General features: G+C 50.4%; 9 protein-coding genes across 9 annotated transcripts; 6 read left to right on the top strand and 3 right to left on the bottom strand.

Annotated features, from left to right (window-relative positions):
• Window positions 1-1,219: 1,219 nt before the first annotated feature.
• Window positions 1,220-2,248, top strand: TRIVIDRAFT_159051 (uncharacterized protein; the record flags this gene model as incomplete). Its single annotated transcript, XM_014097262.1, has 1 exon — window positions 1,220-2,248. The coding sequence occupies one exon, from the start codon at window positions 1,220-1,222 to the stop codon at window positions 2,246-2,248; it is 1,029 nt and encodes a 342-aa protein (XP_013952737.1).
• Window positions 2,249-2,959: 711 nt separating this feature from the next.
• On the top strand, window positions 2,960-4,582 carry TRIVIDRAFT_51004 (uncharacterized protein; the record flags this gene model as incomplete). The annotated part of the gene is made up of 5 exons (XM_014097261.1): window positions 2,960-3,066; window positions 3,149-3,445; window positions 3,518-3,745; window positions 3,856-3,892; window positions 3,944-4,582. 5 exons carry the CDS (start codon window positions 2,960-2,962, stop codon window positions 4,580-4,582), a joined length of 1,308 nt encoding a protein of 435 aa, XP_013952736.1.
• Window positions 4,583-5,869: 1,287 nt separating this feature from the next.
• TRIVIDRAFT_47208 (glycoside hydrolase family 24 protein) lies at window positions 5,870-6,565 on the top strand (the record flags this gene model as incomplete). Its single annotated transcript, XM_014097370.1, has 1 exon — window positions 5,870-6,565. A coding segment is annotated over one exon (696 nt), but the record flags the coding sequence as incomplete, so codon positions are not given.
• A 3,366-nt stretch (window positions 6,566-9,931) lies between these two features.
• On the top strand, window positions 9,932-10,306 carry TRIVIDRAFT_9565 (uncharacterized protein; the record flags this gene model as incomplete). The annotated part of the gene is made up of 2 exons (XM_014096974.1): window positions 9,932-10,154; window positions 10,224-10,306. Coding segments are annotated over 2 exons (306 nt in total), but the record flags the coding sequence as incomplete, so codon positions are not given.
• Window positions 10,307-10,719: 413 nt separating this feature from the next.
• On the bottom strand, window positions 10,720-11,741 carry TRIVIDRAFT_194271 (uncharacterized protein; the record flags this gene model as incomplete). Its single annotated transcript, XM_014097260.1, has 2 exons — window positions 10,720-10,740; window positions 10,845-11,741. 2 exons carry the CDS (start codon window positions 11,739-11,741, stop codon window positions 10,720-10,722), a joined length of 918 nt encoding a protein of 305 aa, XP_013952735.1.
• An 823-nt stretch (window positions 11,742-12,564) lies between these two features.
• Window positions 12,565-13,257, top strand: TRIVIDRAFT_68542 (uncharacterized protein; the record flags this gene model as incomplete). The annotated part of the gene is made up of 2 exons (XM_014097259.1): window positions 12,565-12,720; window positions 13,111-13,257. 2 exons carry the CDS (start codon window positions 12,565-12,567, stop codon window positions 13,255-13,257), a joined length of 303 nt encoding a protein of 100 aa, XP_013952734.1.
• A 222-nt stretch (window positions 13,258-13,479) lies between these two features.
• Window positions 13,480-14,513, top strand: TRIVIDRAFT_47359 (uncharacterized protein; the record flags this gene model as incomplete). The annotated part of the gene is made up of 2 exons (XM_014097258.1): window positions 13,480-13,766; window positions 13,844-14,513. The coding sequence occupies 2 exons, from the start codon at window positions 13,480-13,482 to the stop codon at window positions 14,511-14,513; spliced, it is 957 nt and encodes a 318-aa protein (XP_013952733.1).
• Window positions 14,514-14,623: 110 nt separating this feature from the next.
• Window positions 14,624-15,789, bottom strand: TRIVIDRAFT_47714 (uncharacterized protein; the record flags this gene model as incomplete). The annotated part of the gene is made up of 3 exons (XM_014097257.1): window positions 14,624-15,340; window positions 15,400-15,691; window positions 15,746-15,789. 3 exons carry the CDS (start codon window positions 15,787-15,789, stop codon window positions 14,624-14,626), a joined length of 1,053 nt encoding a protein of 350 aa, XP_013952732.1.
• Window positions 15,790-16,376: 587 nt separating this feature from the next.
• Window positions 16,377-18,489, bottom strand: TRIVIDRAFT_47297 (uncharacterized protein; the record flags this gene model as incomplete). The annotated part of the gene is made up of 3 exons (XM_014097256.1): window positions 16,377-16,963; window positions 17,024-17,651; window positions 17,734-18,489. 3 exons carry the CDS (start codon window positions 18,487-18,489, stop codon window positions 16,377-16,379), a joined length of 1,971 nt encoding a protein of 656 aa, XP_013952731.1.
• Between the last annotated feature and the right edge of the window lie 543 nt (window positions 18,490-19,032).

Here is a 19,032-nt window from a genome sequence, read left to right as displayed (position 1 = left end):
TTAGTTGTTTAATAATCAGTTTGACAATTCCACTAGTGTGCGTGTATATTAAGGAGGCGCAACGTGCGGCGGCACTGTATTGCCTCTTATGCTCAACGTGCAATGTATGTCAATACACATAGTACTAGTTGGTTTTGATCGGCGGCATTTTGCGCGTTATATTCAGAGATGGCAAAAGCTGGGGTATAGCCTTTTATTGAACCAGCTGTTCGGCATTGAAAATCTCATCTTGACACTAAATTTTACCTCTATATTCGGATATAGAAGTTGCTCGCATGGGTAACTCGTTTAAGTTGTTGTACCTGAGTCGCCGGCCGCCGGCGAATTAGCCAAGGGGGGAAAGACGTTTTTGTGTCTGACTGGTCCAACTCAGGATCCAAGGTTCTGACACTGAGTTGACGGTGTTAGTCTGCGCAAGTGCCATGACTTTAGCTCATTGGAGGCAAAATTGGTGCCAGTCTGGCGGGAGGATTGCTGACAGGGATCGGGTTCTACTATGGAGATATCGCGTTCGAGGCCAGGGTCGGGTGTCCGCCGCAGGGATCGAGTTGAACAAGGATTCCACATCTTGGTTGTCTCAGTTGAGATGGCTTGCCAACAGAGCACAGCCCTACGCTCTGTCAAAGACAAAAATCCTTCTCAAAACATCCACTCCTCAACTCTCTATGCCGTTAGATCGCTCCCAATCGACAGATGGGGGATGCTGGGCGGGTTTTCGCTTCCTCCACTTGTCGCGGCCGCCGCTAAAATCTGACACGCTGACGAAATCTGCTAAAAGAGCTATCTTGGGCCCTACCAGGCTTGCCGACCCTGTTCAAGCCGCGCCTAATGGTGAAGATCATGTTGTGTTAGCTCAGCTTTGGTGCGTATGGCGATAGTATGGTCAACCGCCGCTGTGAATGGCATCGTGCTTTGGGCGGCAGTATGGGATATTCCACACAGAATATTGCTTCGGCACGCCAAAACTAGATGTTTCCTTGCAGAATGGTCGATATTGATCGTTGCTGTTATCGTAATTCCTGTTTCAGGCCTCCCAGGCGGTCAAAAGGGAAAACTGAGCTTGCTTGTTCGTGTATAAAATGCTAGTTGGTTGTCTTTGTCGGAAAGACTTTTGCTTTGATTAAACTCGCCGACAAGTCCCATCTCGATAGGACACAGAGGCCTCTTACCTTCGGGTACATCTCGATACAACGTTGTCTCTCTGTCTGTCTCTGCAACTATGCAGTTCCCCCTGTCTTTCCTCAGCAGACCTATACGGGGCGTGTTGCTTCTTGCTCTGCTCAGTCTGCCTTGCTCTTCAACTGCGATTAAGCCTGAGTCAGGCCTCCAACGAACGCTGACGCCCGTCCGCCATGTCAACACTTCCACTCTGTCCATCGCTTACTACGATTCAGCTCCGGGAAACTCATCCGCACCAGTGGTCGTGATGATACACGGCTTCCCCTACTCCATCGACACCTACGTCGACGTAGTGCCTAAGCTGGTGGCACAGGGATTTCGTTTGATTGTCCCGTATATGCGAGGCTATGGAACCACGACCTTTTTGTCTCCCACCACCCCACGCAGTGCGGAACAGGCCGCCCTTGGCAAGGACATTGTTGACCTGATGGACAGTCTGGATATCGACAAGGCAATATTCGCCGGCTACGACTGGGGCACTGTTGCTGTCAACGCTGCGGCAGCCCTGTGGCCGGGTCGATGCTCCGGAATGGTGGCCGCAAATTCATACCTTATCCAGAATCGCCAGACAGCTTGGGCTATCGCGCCTCCCGCGGCCCTGGCTAACCGCTGGTACTTTTACGTCTTTCTCACACCGCAAGGATTCAGCGCGCTCGCCAATGACACGCGAGGATGGGCTGAGACTCTGTGGTCCAAGAACAGTCCACAGTGGAACTGGACACAAGCAGAGCTTGACGCTGCGGTTCCGGCGTTTCGCAACCCAGACTATGTAGACATTGCGACCAACTTTTACCGCAACCGCCTGCTCTACGCGCCTGGCGACCCAGACTACGCAGAGTTGGCCGACAAGCTAGACTCGCTGCCCGTCATCCATGCCCCGTCTGTGACGCTGGATCCGGACCAGGCGCCAGTCTTTCCCGCAACCGATGGATCGTCGACAGCTCAGCACTTTGCAGGGCCTCGGGTGCATCACATTGTGCACGGGTGTGGCGAGAACATTCCGCTGCAGAGCCCCCAAGTCTTTGCAGATGCCGTCATCGAGGTAGCGGCTCTCGGAAAACACCATTAATAGCAAAATAAGTGAGAGACTACTCCGTACATGTGTGTTCCTTTCTGTTTACGTGTATAGATTATATGGGGGCTACAGGTACTATTGCAGCTTGACTGCCAATAGCGGAAATGATTTTAAAAGGGGGGTATAATTTATAATGTATATAAACCGGTCCACGGTCCCCTCTTTTCCCTTTCTCTCTTTTCTTGTCAGCATGCAAGTTCCTTTTGGGGAAACCAATTCTTACAACCACTTCAACCATAGCTTAATATGTGGAGTCTAACAAGTCCCACACCATTATAACAAGCGAGAGGCGATAACGCGCGCGGCTCTTGTTGTGCTGGTAAGGCGAACAGCGCTTTGAATCCTTTTGATTATCAAATTCCAAAATACGAAGTCTTCTGAGCTAGTTGCCAGAGACAAGGCTTAGCTTGGCCTTTATGTGTGCATTTGTCATGCCAGGGGGCCACTGCAAGCGGGCTTCAATAGGCCTAGATCTCAGATCCCGCGGAGGTTCTTGTGCTAACGACGGAGCGTTTTGCGAAAGAAAGGAATAGGGTCCATGCGGATCAATCTATGCCAAATCTTTGTGGCAAACCTCGCCCCACAACCCTATTGCCCTGGTTCCCTCTTGAGACAAAAGACACTGAGAACATGCGATCCTTAATGAATAGGAGGGAACCCGGTTTGCAAGTCGCCTTCACAGAGCAGTTGGAAATGCTTGGAAACATGGCGACCGTAAAGCCTGTGTTACGGCGAAGCCACACGAAATCAAAGTTGGGCTGCCAAGCTTGTAAGCAGCGACATGTCAAGTGTGATGAGTTTCGGCCAACATGGTTTGTTTTTTCTCTCTCCATTCTCCTTTTCATTTGAAATCCACTTGGCTTCATGCTAACGACTTTTTCTTTCACATTGCAGTCACAGATGTCTCTCTTCAAAGATTGCATGCAAGTACCCCGACCAAGCTGAGGACCAAGCTGAGGACCCAGACGAAAAAGCCGCTTCAGCTCTCTGGTGGCCGGTGGACATTGAAAAATCCTGTGCACAATGGAAAGAATCAGGGGAACCGCCCTTTGGGTGGTTGTCACCGTCCCCGAGCTGGCATAACATGCCTATGAAGGACCTGCGGTACATCTACAAGATGGCTCTGGTTGCCAACATCCTCGATCTGAGCAAGACAACTAACATTTGCCTACTATGGGGTGAGATGGGCGTGTAAGTGTTGAGTTCGGATTGGATCCTTTCCCAAGACTTTCAAGTTGATGGGCCTGACTTTTGTTTGATTAGGCTTTTCCAACTCGCAACGCAATACGACTTTGTCGCACATACCTTGGCTGCTACATCGGCACAGCGACTTGCAGTAACAACAAAGTCACACGAGGCTTCCGAGGATGCATATCAATACCGAAAGCTAGCTCTCCATGGACTGTATCGAGCAATGGGGTCCTTTTCCAAAGACAATGCCGATGCAATCTTGGCCGCGTCGCTGGGATGCTCATATATAATGTCCGACCAGTAAGTATAGATTATTCCCTCATGCAAGATAAATCAAAGAAAACAACACCGATACAAACACATGCTATAATCACATAAAACATGCATTAGCTAACCATTACTGCAAATAGTCGTTCCCTGATGACCTTGGCCGGAAACATCTCTACAGTAAGCCTCGACAATATTATTCTCTCTTCCACACCGCTCACAGTAGAGCAGGTGGCCACCCGGATGAAGCCTTGGCTCAAACGGTCGGCCTTTCACCGAATCTTTGCATACGAACCAATGTACTACGAAACCGAAGAGCAAGCAGCCGCATCACCTCCCGAGACAGGAGACGTCGAGCATCGCTTCGCTCTCGTCAAGAAGCTGCTAGCAGATGGCATCGCCTCGGTCAACGGCCTGGCCTTTTGTTTCCAAGGCGACCGCGATCTATCAGCTGTGCTTCGACAACTCCGAGACGTCATGCGACTTGTCTACGAACGGCTCGGCTCCGACATCTCCGCCGAAGATCAATACCGCCTCGTATACCCCTTCACAGCGTGGTTCGTCAAGAACTCGGCCGCCTCCTACGTCTCCCTCAGCGCAAAAAACCCGTTCCTACTCGTTTTCCTGCTGCACATGTATGCAGTTGTTGTCACGCTCACGCTGGCTCTGCCACGCATCGACGTGCCGCTGTTTGCAAAGTTCCGACTGCGAGCGATCCTCGAAATCTGCAACATTTTGAAACCCGAGCCGGGTTTCCTGTGCCAGCGGTGTAATGGATTTCACTCTTATGAAGAGGTCATGTCGTTTCCTTTGAGCAGTGTGTCTGTGTATCAGCAGGTTGGTAGAGAGACGAGTCTTTTAGAAGCATAGCCAGCGAGTTCCCCCCCCTCCTTTTGTACTGTTTGATTTCTCTCCTCTCCTCTCCTTTTCATTTTCTCTCTTCATTGATTCCCTTTATCGGTTTTTTGGAATAGCAGTTATAATGCATTCAGGGCGCGCAGCGATATGCGGTTTATTTAGCATGCTTTAGCGACGAGCATGATGCTGGAATGGAATTGCAAGCGTTGCTTATCGGACACATTGAAGAGCGGAATCAGCCTGCCCGACCGTGTCATACATATATTTTCTCGGTATTAGGCAGACATGCCCCTGTTGGGGTTGACAAATAGAAAAATCTGAAAGTAACTAATGGGTTCGATATCAAGTCATCTCGTCAGTTGTATCACGCCGCTTCCATGGCCCCCCAGCTTCATCTTGCCTAATTTTAGCAAAGACCATTCCAGACTGTGAAGTAAGAAAAGAGCACTCATTAAATTATGATCAACAGTTGGAAAGGCTACTATTAGACCCACCGACAAAGACCTTCGCAGCCTTGCGGATAAATAAGCATGGCAGAAAACAACCCCTGCTGAGTGCAAATGCGGCATCGTGTTGCGCCGTCTTACGGGAAGCCATAACCATAACCATAAACATTGCGGGAGATCGGGCAGATCCCCCAACTCAGCTGAAGGTCTGTAAATAGCAATTTTAATTAATACCAAGGGCCTCGATGGAGTACTGATGCTAAAGATAGATGATGCTCATTTTTTTCTTCAGGGACTTGACGATGCTACATATCGCGGAGCATACTAAAACGGCAAATAGCGTCGTCAAAGAGCAGTAATCAATCGGATGAATCTCGTCGCACGGACACTTGATGCTCGCAGTTGCGTGCGAAATGGGAAAGGAGTTCGCAAGTCAGCGTCGCTTCCATGTCTATTTTCAGATCAGGCCTAATGCAGGTCCTGGCCTTGGAGCTTCAGCCGCATCACGAAAGAGGAAGCTGTTCGTCTGTTTCAACGACAACGGCGATGTTTGCTCTGAGGATGCGATGAAAGCGAGGTGGAAATATCTTCAACTGTCGATGGTGTCAAAACAGGTATATAAGGGGCATTGCCGAGCCCTCGAGTTGATTCATTCGTTCAGCATCGACACAAAGACAACTCACTACAGAAACCATCAGCCTCATCTCCTTTCACAGCATCTTCTAATAGATACACTACAACCTACAAAATGAAGACCTCCATTGCAGCCCTCGTCTTTTCTCTGGCATCCATTGTCAGCGCCTATCCCATCACTGGCGATACTGTCAATTGCCGCACCGGGCCTGGCACCAGCTACGCCGTCAAGAAGTCCTACAAGAAGAACCAGGACATCTCCATCAGCTGCCAGACGACGGGAACCAGCGTCAACGGCAACAACATCTGGGACAAGACTGCCGATGGCTGCTACGTCGCCGACTACTACGTCAAGACGGGATCCAGCGGCTTCGTGACCAAGAAGTGTGAATCATCTGGCGGTGGCTCATCGTCTTCCAGCTACTGCAAGACCATCAACGGAGCCGGCGTCGATCTGATCGCCAAGTGGGAGGGCTTCGTCGCTAGCCCAAAGCCCGACCCCATTGGTCTGCCCACAGTTGGCTACGGCCATCTCTGCCAGCAGAAGAACTGCCGAGAGGTCAAGTACAAGTTCCCCCTGACCAAGACTACGGCCAAGGAGCTGCTGCTGGACGACCTACCCAAGTACACAAAGTGCCTTGCCGACTATCTCAACACCAAGCCAAAGCTCAACGACAACCAATGGGCGGCTCTGACGTCTTGGGTCTTCAACGTTGGCTGCGGCAACGCCAAGACATCGACTCTCGTGAAGCGCCTCAACAATGGTGAAGCTGCCAATACCGTTGCCGCTGAGGAACTCCCCAAGTGGCGCATGGCAGGAGGGAAAGTGCTGCCCGGCCTCGAGGCTCGCCGCAAGGACGAGGTTAAGCTGTTCAAGACTGCGTCATCCAAGCAGGCCTACCCAAAGTGCCAGTAAGTAAGCTGAGCTGATGGGCTTGGTTACTTTACTCAGCCCTACCTGCTGAATAATGGATAAATGGCCAGGGTGGCGAAGAGTTGAGTTGGGACTATTGGGATCAAATGTAGATGCAAGTAGATGGAAGTCACTTCTTTTTCTTGTCTTGTTTTCTTTATCGCGGCTTACTGGAGGATTCCTCATGCAGAATTAGACCAATTGAATTGCAGTTTTTTTGCTTCATCATATCCTTGAATCCCTCGTCTGTGAAATGCTTACACGTGCATGTAGCCAGTAAGCAGCTGCAACTGCGAGCCCTATCAAACGGAGACAGACACGTCGAGCTGATGGGATTGAGCCACCACACACATACGTGTCCCGGCAACCAGGTGAAGCCCTCGCCAAGAACAAACGCGCCATGCGCACGTGTAGCCCCTAAAAGGAGCAGAAGCGTCAATATTGGCATCACGTTACCACAAAGTGTCAATCCCATTCGTCCATCGGCTACGGAAGGGTCGGCGGTGGCTTGCGGTAGACGAGCATCAGATCAGCCTTCTGGCCCTAAGCCGCAAATGTATGGGGCCTCGATTTCAGGGTTCAAGAGAGCAAATGCCATTTGAATTGGTTGAGGCGGCTCGATCGGATCCCTCCCCGATCCAGAAAATCGGAATGGCCGTGCTTCAAATTGCAGGGCGTTTGGTCGTTTAGCGAATCCCATGCAAAGACCTCTCCTCTCGTCTTGCCAACGAGAAACGTGCCCCATTTGGCTCTGTTACGCCCCCTTGTCGAGGCAGAGCTGGGCGGAGAAATATGATGCATAAACTATATAGCATTGCCTCCTTGATACGTGTCAAATGGCTGAGTCTTCATACCTGGCGAAGTCGCTTGGCACCAGCCACAACAGCATCAGCTGCGAAAACAACATACCATGAGGCCAACTAAACTGGAGAATTATCGATGCGGTTGATTAGGCTCCTTGGCTCCCAAGCTCAAAATCCACTCAATAGGCCCCTCCCGCGTGCATCCGGGCTCTCACATGATTCTTCCCTTGTCTAGGGCAAAGCGGCAAACGGGGCTCAAAGTACAAGCTTCACCTCGCTCCAAAGCTTGTTCTGCGCTCAGCTCAGCTCAGCTTCTTGTTAGTACTATGTACAGGTAGTATTTTGGGTTGGTTGGAAATCGAAATGCCGTTTAGCTAAGCATTTCCCATCTCCGAGGCCGGCTGCATTGGCCTATGAGAACTTCCTGAACAAGACAATCCGGGAGATTCCAAACGGCAAAAGATCAGCACTGAGTGACCTGTTTCTTCTCCCCCGCTCCGGCTATTCATGCCTTTGTAATAGTATTCCCTTATCGCTTAATGCTACGAACCTCCTTTGTCTCGGGTCGGTCTTTGTCGAGGACGGATCGAGAGTAGCTGTCTGAATCGGCTGCTTGCATCGCCGCTATTCCCCGAACTAAGGCGGCGTGAAGCAGTCATTTGCTCTTGTACGTGCAAAGTGTGTGTCAAGGACTACGTGATGAGACAAATACATGCAGCTACCGGTAGGCATCAATATACTATAATCCATTTGTGACAACCATATGCGACAAGAGGAGGGCTGTTTCATTTCGTCCTTGGCCATCACGAACCACTAGACTCGTGCCGTATCCGCGCCCGCGCCCGGCCGGTTGATACGGGAAGCAGAACAATATTCGCGCTCATGGGGGTTGCCCTCCCCTGGTTACGGAGTGTGAAACGCAGAGTTTTCTCTTGTAGCAATGTCGGATCACGCACGCTGTACGACTCGCGCATGCGAGAGGACGAAAAGACAAAGAACAAAACACCAAAGATACGGAGAATGAAGAGGCCGTCACCTCTTTGCGGGCTTCGGTCTGCGAGTCACCTTGGTCGCCCGCGTCACGCCGCTGCATCCATAGGCCCTCTCGCCTCATCCTTACGACAATGTCGACAGATTGTAGACGTAATTCTGGATATACCGGATATTCTGGATGCTCTGGAAGCTGGCCGTGATGGTGTGGTGGCCCCATCCAGGCGACCGCTCTTTTTTTTTCTTCTCTTTTTTTCTCACTCCTTCACGATCCTCGATCCCACCGTATCCATGGATCCAGCAAATGCCGTTGGCCGGCACTTGAGCGTCACATCCGGCGCATGCAGCTTTCGAATGAGTCGAACCCTGTCTAGTGAGCTTGGTTGGGCACTGGTGACTCGATGCTAGTCACGCATCTTCCGTGCCGTAATTAAAATCCCTGGACACCGGGCCAATGGCGACGACGTTGACGACACCAACCCGTTTTTTTGCTGGGTGCTTTGAACAATTTTTTCTTTTCTTTCCTTCTTTCATCTTCCCTTTCTTCCCTTTTTCTGGTTGGCGTAGTCCTTGCCGCTCTGGGCGAGGGATGTAATGCGTCCGTACGAAACGAGGTGGGCCAAGGGATCCCGGAAGAGGGCAGCCAAATAAAATGCAGTATCGCGGGCGTGCAGCTCGTGTGTGCCTTGATGGCTTGCGATGCTAGTCAAGGGGCACAGGAACGTGAACGACGCAAGTAGTCAAGTGCGGTGGAATTGGACAAAGCCATTCTCCAGTTTGCAGAGTTTTCCTTCGTTTTGATCCCTGGCGATGACTCCTTTTTTTAGAATTTTACAAATTCAAATTCTTGCAGCAAGTGAAAACCCACGAAAGCAACGGAGAGGGTACATGCTGCTACTCGACGGCTACAAGCCCGTGGGCGGATTACCCGTTTCCAAATCTGAGGTAGCATGACTGCCAGCCACGTATTCAAGCTTCAAGCCCAGCTTCGGCATCGACTTGTGACCCACTCCCTCCTGGTGAACTGAGACAGCGCCTGGATCGACGTCAGGCAAGCAGGGAAAGGAAATCGGGCGTCTTGCCGAGCTTGTCATGCATCTGCTTGTGCACTTGGCGCCCTTTTTGGCACGAGCGTCGCTGCGTATAAGTCGAGCGCCAGTCCCCCTCTCACCTCCTCTTTTTCGTTGATACTCTACCCGTTGAAAGTGGTCTGACTGTAGAACAACTCTCTTGTCTTGTAGTCTTACTCCGCTTCTACTCTGTCCTGCTCCTTGCTGCTGTTGCGTGAGAGAGTCAGAGTCCGTTGTGTGTGCGTGAGCCAACATACCATAACTGCTGCTCGCACGCTCCGGAAACAACAAAGAGCCCGTCGATCCGCCATCTCCGGCATACAATGCGCCGCAACTCATCATCTTCTTCAATTAGCTCCCAGTGGTCCTCTATAAGCGACGACCTTGAAATCGGCCAGCTCAACTGCATCATCCACATCAACACTACCACAACCGCCGCCACTACAATCACCGCCAGCAATTCCTCTGTTATATCTTCATCTGTCTCTGTTGCACCTTCAGTCCAACCCTCAGTCCACACAATGTCTGAGCGTCGCCCTTCCGTTCCCGAGTATGCGCGCAGTCGCCAGGGAAGCACATGCTCAGTGCTTAGCTGCGGCGGCATGAGCCCTGATGCGACTAAGGAGCTGTGGAAGACCATGTTGGAGCTCCAAGAGCGATATGGATGCTATACCTCGGCGAGAATGGATATGGCCGTTGGAGCGGGAGACATGGCCCTCTCTCTTATGCGTAAGCTTTTACCCTGAAAAGACCCGCTGACGGAAGAAAAACGGAAGAGCTGACAGGCAAAAAAAATAGCAAATCCATTCATTCTCGATACGCTAAACGACTCTGTCGTCGACCTGCCCGACGAGGGCTGGGAGATGCTCAATCGCTGTCTCCGACAGCCCAGGCATTAAATCCTGGCCGTACATGACCTTACACTCTACAAACTACTACCACCGCAATCGTGTTACTTATTCGAATGAAGCGCGGTAGATGAGGACGATATGATGGGTATATTTTCACACTGAAGGCGTTTTAGGCTGGACACAAAAATTTAGGCGAAGCGCTTGGGTCTTGCATTTCATCTCATCTCATTTTCACGGCTTTTTTTTCTTCTTCTTACTACCTCTTTTTTTTCTTTCTCTTTTTTTTTCTTCTCTTTTTCTTATTTCAAGATACCCTGTCCTCATTTACATGTAATGTGTAACGCAACACAGATTGAGGCCCATGTCAACTTACATGTATACAAAGCATCAAGTATAAAATTATCTACAAATACAATATGACACAAACTATCATTAAACGGCTCCTAAATCAGACGATCATACCCCTATGCTATGTTACAGTGCATATGCCATAATATACAAAAGTCACGCTGTCAGCCCATCGCGTGCTCGTCCATCACAGCGTCTCATCCAGCAGTGCATGCGTTACATTGCCCATGGCCCTTGTCTGGATTTTCATACTCTCCAACACCCTGTCCTTTATCTTTTCATCCTCAATATCCATTCCTACCAATATGCCATGCGTTGACCTGAAATTGTATGCCTTTAGAATCCCCCACATTCTGTGTATCTCATCCGCGGGCAGGGGGATACTATTCGGGAAACTCCAGAGGAATGAAAACGAGTTCAGCCCAGGCGGCTTCTCCCGCTTGCCTCCCAGGGCGTCTACATCCCACTTCCCGATGCCTGCTGGCGTCGCCATGAGCGTGTCTGCAGTGAAGAGCCGCCCGTCAAATAGCACCACCGAGGATCCGGGGAAATGCCCGCCCAGCTTGATAGCTTTGACCCCAGGCAGAATGTCCGTCTCGATTTCAGTGAGAGGCTTGCGGTGGGCGGATGGGGTGGTTGTCCAGCGCAGGTCTTCAGATGAAGTATACACGGGGCATTGGAACGCTCTCGCCCACTGGATGTGCGAGCTGTAGAAGTGAGGATGGCTGATGACGATGGCCTTGAGTCCCCCAAGCTTGTTGATCTTATCAATCGTCTCTGCGTCTAAATACGTGATACAGTCCCACAGGATGTTGCCGTGTGGAGTGCGGATCAGGATGGCCCGCTGCCCAATAGCGAAGCGCGGCACCGTGTGAATGGAGGTGACACGATCGTCATGCTTATAGGCATCAAACTCATTCACATGTCCCGAGGCGCGAATATCGGCCATGGTAGTGAAAGACTGGCCCGTGGGGGGGACATACTGGCGAGGATCGTCACAGACATAGCACGTCTTGACAGCGGAGCGATCAGCAGTGGGAAACTGCGTGCCACAGGTGTTGCATATCAACCACGAGGAGGAAGCGGCCTCCTCATAAGGCTCCAGAGCGAAATCCATGATGTCGGCTGTTGGTGGCGCTGCTTCGACCTTTGGGGATCTCCGGCTGGCCGTGAGAAGCTGAGCTGGTCCATGTTATTTATAGGGCGCGCGGGGTTGGAGAATAGACTTTGCGCGGCTTTGGATGGAACTATAGCCGATTCTATCCTCGGATCCGAGAAGGTTTTATGTAATTATGAGGTCTGTTTTGTTTTGTTTTGTGTTGTTTTGTTTTGTTTTCTCTCCCCGTCTAGGCGTTGTATGTAATCTGTTTGTCGACATGGTCAAGACGGGGCAAATCATCGTGCCGTATTACTGCTGAGCGGCCCACTAGGAGATAGAGCTCTGTGCCTGCTTCTCGATAGATGTGCACCTGATGAATTACAAATATGGAAGATGTAGCTCATTGAAGAGTTTTATAGCTTTAGTCAGCTGGAATTGCTCTTTCAATTTCGTGTTTGTTGTTCATTCGTCAAAGGCGGGAGAGTCGACGTTCGTTTCGCAAAGCGTGATGACATCATCCTAATTCACGGGTGGTCAGACGTCATTGCAAAACACCAAAACAGCGCCGATCCAGATAATAAGAGGGCTTCATGGAGTAGTCTAGTTACAAGATGGCTATATATAGCATACCGGGATTCTCCAAATGCCGGCTGCATCTCGATTTCTGCGGCAATGGCGCGCACTAAGTGCGGTGATCACGGATCCTTCAGAGGCGTCACCTCAGTATTGACATAAGCTGTATGGAGCTCCAGATAGAGGATGAGGCGAAATCAACGTTTGACTTAAATGAGTAAAGTAACACCTCACCGCTACTCATTCATAATTAAAACGAATTTACACAATGGCCGTCTCATGTAAGCGACCAGGTGAAGAGCCCATGCCATGTCAAGCTCCATCTCATGTACTCCCACCATCTCACGGACGAGATGCCAGAGCTCGTCGTATAACCATTTCACAATACGATCAGGCCAATTTCCTCCTACTGCCTATTTTGTCAGTAAGTACCAGTGGTCCATCTCATGTAATCCCTACTATCCCACGGACGAGATGCTGGAGCTTGTCGTATTACCATTTCACAATACGACCGGCCAATTCCACTGGAGCTCCTCGTATTACCATGTTGCAATACGACCATGCCAATTTCCTCCTATTGCCCATTCTGTCAATAATTACTAGTTACATTTTTTTTTTAAGTCCGTCAAAATCCGCATCTCCGTACAATGGGCGCCCAGAAGGGGTAGATCCTTCTACACGCCTGTGGATTCCTTGATTCCCTCCTCTCGGCCATTATCTTTGATGAATGCAACCAGTCCTTCTATTCAGCCCCTGGGTTGACCAATCGGCATTAACACCATGATCTACAAACTAATATCACCAATTGAACTAGAATAGGCTGGATTTCTACTCCTTTCGGCCAGATCGTTGTTCGTCCGCGGACCAAATTATTGGTCGTTTCGACTCCACATTTGACGGTATACTTCACAGTGCTACACCAAGCACTCAACTCTACGGACCATTCGTCCGTGATGTGTGATTGTTGAACTGGAATATCGGAGCTATAGCTTTGACAGTCAATGAACGATCCCGAGCTTCGTATCATGTAGAGCGTCTTCTTTGGAGGATAATAAGGATGTCAATAATATAAAATGCTTCACTCTCCCATAGTCTCATCTCTCAGAGCGCTCCTAAATTAATAGCACAATCAATCTGAAAATCATATAAATCACATATATAAACTCCATCTTATACAAAAACAATGCCTCAAACAGTATGGCTCGTCACCGGCACCACCTCTGGCATCGGCGCCGCCTTGGTCAACCACATCATCTCCCGCGGTGACAAAGTCATTGCCTCTGGCAGAAACGTGGAAAAGAAACTTGGCCACCTCAAATCTGGGAATGTGGCCCTTCTAGAACTCGATGTCGCAGCTGGAAAGTCCACTGTGGAAGCTCAGGTGAAGAGGGCGTGGGAGATTTTCGGACACATTGACGTCTTGATCAACAATGCCGGCATGTCTGCTCTAAAGGCTGCTGAAGACGCTGAGTATGTGTTGCCCTGTTTCCCTTCCTCTTACTGGTCAAACTCCCAAATCTATGGCCCTAACATTAATGTGTGTATAGCGACAACTATGTCAACACCATGTTTCAAGTCAACGTCTTCGGCCAGCTGCACATGTCCCAAGCCATCCTGCCTTTTTTCCGCGCACAAGGCCACGGCACCATTGCATTCACCTCCTCCGGCTGTGCCTGGGGAGCACTCCCCTACCTCTCCCACTACTGCATGACAAAGGCAGCATTGAGCTCCTTTGCCGAGAGTCTACACAAAGAAGTGTCCCACATGGGCATCAACTGCGTCGCCTTTGACATCGGTGGCTTTCCAACACGTCTAGCACAGCCTCGCGATGGAGACGATGGCGCCGCCGATGCGGCTGTGAATCCAGACGAGGTGGCTTTCCCCGAATCTCCTGTTTCTGAGCCCTACGCCGAATCTTTTGGGCAGTATCTTGGCCTCTTTATGCCTGATCCAACCTGGACTATCCCCGGCGATCCCAACAAGGCAGCATCCACAATGGTGGACGTTATTCAGCGTCAAGGAGCTGCAGCGGGTCGTCCTTGGGCAGTCCGTGTGATTTTGGGATCGGATAGTCTGACTTATGCGAGGAAAAGACGTGCGGAGGAGCTCAAGCTTCTGGAGAAATGGAAGGATGTGAGTTCTAGCACTGACGCAAGGAAGTTTGTGCTCAAGCCAGAGTATGAAAAGTACATTGTCGTTGCTGGGGTTGAAGAATAATGTATCAATCTCTAGATTGCAGAAAAAACATAGCTTCTTGTAACTATTCAATTAAATCATCTTATCGCATATTTTCCAACTCCAGCAGCTATATGCCACCCATATCCATTCTACTGAGCCATTGCCGCCTCAATCTCTTCCACGAAACCCTTCTCCCACGCTTCCTCTCCAATCTCTGGCTTCCATCCCAACACCTCCCTTGTCAACTCCGCATTTGTACACGACCTCGATGCAAGTCCCAGCTCCTGGTACTGCTCAACTGCACCCGGGGTATCCTTCGCCAAATCCTCCAGCCGAATCGTCCGCGGCTCGGCCTCCAAGACGCCCGCCGCAAAGCCAGCCCTGGCAATGCCCTCAGCGACTTGCTTCCATGAGTGGCGCCCACTGCCGCCAAAGTAGATACCCTTTCTTCCAAAAGGTACATCTGCCTGCGCAAAGAGCTTCTCTAAAAGCAGTTCGTACACCTTTGTCGTATCGTCAATGTGGACGTGGTCCCACACGCCCGCTCCCTCGCCGATGTACTCTGCGTATCCCTTCTTCAAAGCCCGTCGCGACAAAAAGGGAACCTGGACAGATCGCTTGTTAAACGGTCCGGAGCCAGTTCCATAGATTGTTGGTGACATGAGGATGTATGTCGGCACGTTGAAGTCTTCTCCTGCCGCCACGACCGCAACGTCGCACGCTCGCTGAGGATACGAGTCATGTGCTTCGCGTTTCAGCTCGTAGGCGTAAATGTCTTGAGTCTTGTCATTGAACTCAAAGGGGGCATCCTCTTGAGTGTAGATTTTGCTCACAGGACGATTGCCGACACTAGATGTACCAGATGTCTTTGCAAAAGTAGGTCAGCATTCGCAACACACTAGAACAAGATGCAATCGTCACTTACATGGATAAACCAGACTGGTTCACCAGTAATCTTCTTTCTCTCTGCCAACCCTTCAATAAGTGCCCTCGCACCAATTGCTCTAAACGCACTGGCCGAGTTAATGACAATGTCATGCTCTGATGCCGCCTTCTTCAAAAGGTCCGCCTGGTCGAGATTCTCGAACATGACTGGCGTCATGCCTAGAGACTTGAAATGCTCTGCATGTTCAGGCTTCCGCACAAGCACGCTGTACGATAGGTTTTTGATATCGGGATGGGTGGACTGGAGGAGTCGAGTGAGAACAGAGCCACCGCTTGTGTGTTGTGTGAGTCTGACGTTCATTTAAGCATCACTCAATCAAGCTTACATGTAGCCGGATGCGCCGGTGACAAGGACTTTTGTAGGAGCCATTGTTTTTTCTTTATGAATTAATCGAAGGTATATTCGATCAAGTGTAATGTGTTTTGTAACTGTTGATGGAACCCAGCAATCAACCCCCATTTATACCGCCGAGCTGCACCGCGTAAACGCTAGGAAACAACAAGTCTCTGACCCAAGTCTCGTCACCAATTATTAATTCACCATTGTATCCAGTTCTACAGCCCAGTAGCTCACTCATCTTGCGAACTTTAACTACCCAACCGGAAATAAACTCCACATACAGCTGCGGACATAGTTTCTCACGATGGCTGCCGCAGTGGAGCTGTCCATTCCAATCAACTTTAGTTGGGTCCACCAAAGAAGCTGGGAACGGCAGATCAAAACGTCTCTTAGGCCAATGGAATATCTTCTTAGAGAGTCTTTGCTGAGTCATTTACGTATCAAGTGCGGCCAAAGTTGCTTCAGTCCAGTTTTGCGAGGGTCGGAGTATCCGATTCTGTTCAAGTTTCTTGGGACTTTGGAGCTGTTGAATTCTCTTCGAATACAACACGCATTGGAATGAATTAATAAGTCGCGGTATCATTACAAATACTATCTATCAGGAGAACGGATCTGCATTAGCACGCTTCCCACATCTGATGCCCCATCGCAATCAATCGGTTGAACAGCTCATCGCGCATCGAGATGGCTGTCAAGTGATGCTCCTTTCCGTCCATCGTTCTCACAACCAGTCCATCCACAACTTCTCTCTCCATAGCCCATCCGACAAGAATCTTGCTCTTCCATCCTAGACCACCAACCTTTTTCAGCTCGGCAATGTCTTCAATAGCCACTGTCCACGCTGGGTTCACATCCTCGATATCCGAGGTCCAGCTCAGCGCGGGACTTGTAGCTGTTGCTGTAATGTACGCATGACCCTTTCTTCCACGGCACCGAGCGGGAAAACAGATTGGGCCCGACATGTAATCGGCGTCGGAGGGTTTGTTAACCACGCCTAGACGATTCCGTGCGTGAACAGCACCAACGGCAGCTTTGGCTTTGTCGGCAGCGAGGGCCGTGTGCACGCCGCCTTTGGTGGTGCCTTTGAGCAAATTGAGGATGCGGTGTGACCGTTTGGGCTTCCGCTGCTCGCTGTCATCTTTTACTTCTGTTGCGTGGTCTAAATCGGGTCGAAGCGCTTCCCTCGCTTCTTCTTCCGTGACGCCTACAACTCATTAGTACGATATAGTGGAACAGAAAGAATATGTAAAGCAAGTACATGTACCTAGATTGCCAACCTGCTGTGCAGCTTCAGGATCAATCTTTGTAGGTAGTGGTGCATCGGAGGATGGAGGCGGAGGTATTGGCGTCTTGTTCTTTTCGCCGATGCGCAGCAGCGTGACCGCAAGCTGTGCGTTTGTTGGGATGCCTCGTAGAATTGTATTTCGCAGCTGGATGAATTTTTCCCAGCGCGGGTATGTCCTGTTGACAAACTGCAGAGCCGGCGTGATGATTGGGTCGCCAAAGAGAACAAACCCAACACCAAACCCGAGGCCTTTAAGCAGCATGTATGAAGAAACCCAGAGCGAGAGGAAGAAGGGGGGTAAGAGACATGCAGACAGCGTCAACCTGGGCTGTTCAATAGGAAACGGTGGTGTCGGGCTGAGGGCATTGCCAAACCGCTCCCAAGTATCGACCAATTCCGAAATCAGATGCATGACAGGCCCCGTCCTGGTCCAGACAATATTAGAAACGGGCTGCTTTGTCCTGTCATGTTCTACACTGGTCTCTTTTCCGTCCGTCGCGTCTTTGGCATTTGAAATGTCCTCTGTTATGTTTGTAGGATCTGGGGCGGTGTTATCGTCGTGGGGATCGCCCTGCGGATGCTTTCCCGCGCTCGTGCTAATGACAACCTAGAGAGGAAGAAGAAACATTAATAACAATCCTCTCACTGAGGCGCTAAAGGGGGGCAAAAGGTCTTACACCGGCACATACCGACGCGATGCTGTTGACGAAGCTGTGTGCTTCTTGCTCAACGCCCTCGCCTTCGTGTTTCTCTGGCGCACCGGTGATGGAGCTGTCAGAGGCAAGGACACCAGCAGGCGGTTTTTGCACGCCTCCCGTCTTGGAATCGACCATGGATGGCGGTACTGGAGGAAAACAGATTGTCCTAGCCGGCGGATAGGCAATCAAGACGATGAGAAACGCAATGACGACGGGCATCAGCAAGTCAAACAGCCACGCAAGGCTATACACAGCCAGAAACGCCGCTGTTCTCTTCCTCTCTCTCCACGAACGAAGGCGCACAATGTGATTCCACAGAGAAACCACAGAGACTACGACTGTCATGTACAAGCGCTCCAACTGCGCGCGCAGCTTGTCTGGAGAGAAGGCATCGTCATCCGCAATGTTCATGTCCAGATCCGCCAGCGGAACAGCATCGATGCTCCTGACTTGGAAGATTTGCTTGTTGAAGCGGCGGATCAAGATCCACAGCTCTTCGTTTCTCATTCCACCGACCACCGGCTGTGGGACGTATTGTGCCTTTTCATTCCATCCGATATTCTTCACCTCGAGCTCGTCATGGTTGATCTGAGCAGCGCCTTTGTTCTCGACCTCGGTCTGGATGCTTTCTTCGGCGAGGGCATGGCTCGAGGTTGGAAGCTGTTCGTCGTAGCTGTCTATTATTTCGGGCTCGCTGCTGAGTCCAAGGGAGGACGGATTGCTGCTGCTTTGGTCTGGAGCTTCCATTTCGGACTAAACGAGTGTTAGAAGCTATCACCACGCAAACGATGGCATTTGGAGAGTATTTTTCTCACGTATCTGGAGCAACTTCCATCTCTGCAGTCTTATAGCTCGAATCCACATTCTGAGTCTGCCGCCGACGTCAGAATCGCTGTTTGGAGCTCGATTGCAAGTTTCTGGCGTTGACGTCACTGACTCTGGTCCAGGTTAAGTGGGAATTTGAGCGTGGGGATTTGGTGATGATCAGCGTCTTTTGCCTCCGAGCTGAGACGGAGGCGAATACATTCAACTGATGCCGCAAAGAGAGAGAATGGAGTTGGAGATGATGAGAAAATGAGAAGATGGGAATTCGAAAGATGATCTTGATGGTAGAGACCAGCTATTGTCTGTGTTTGCTGACGCGCGCGGGTTCATGGGCTGTTTGTTTCCAGCCCGCTGTTCCCACCAAGCCCATAGCCCAACTAGAAAAGAATCCAAAACATTAAACAGTTGTATTTCAGGCGAGAAAATTATTGAAGCTATTCCCTAAGTTCTCTTCGCTTTATCCTC

Source organism: Trichoderma virens (assembly GCF_000170995.1).
Source record: "Trichoderma virens Gv29-8 chromosome Unknown TRIVIscaffold_86, whole genome shotgun sequence".
Lineage (NCBI taxonomy): Eukaryota > Fungi > Ascomycota > Sordariomycetes > Hypocreales > Hypocreaceae > Trichoderma > Trichoderma virens.
This window is presented reverse-complemented; position numbering and strand designations above follow the sequence as displayed.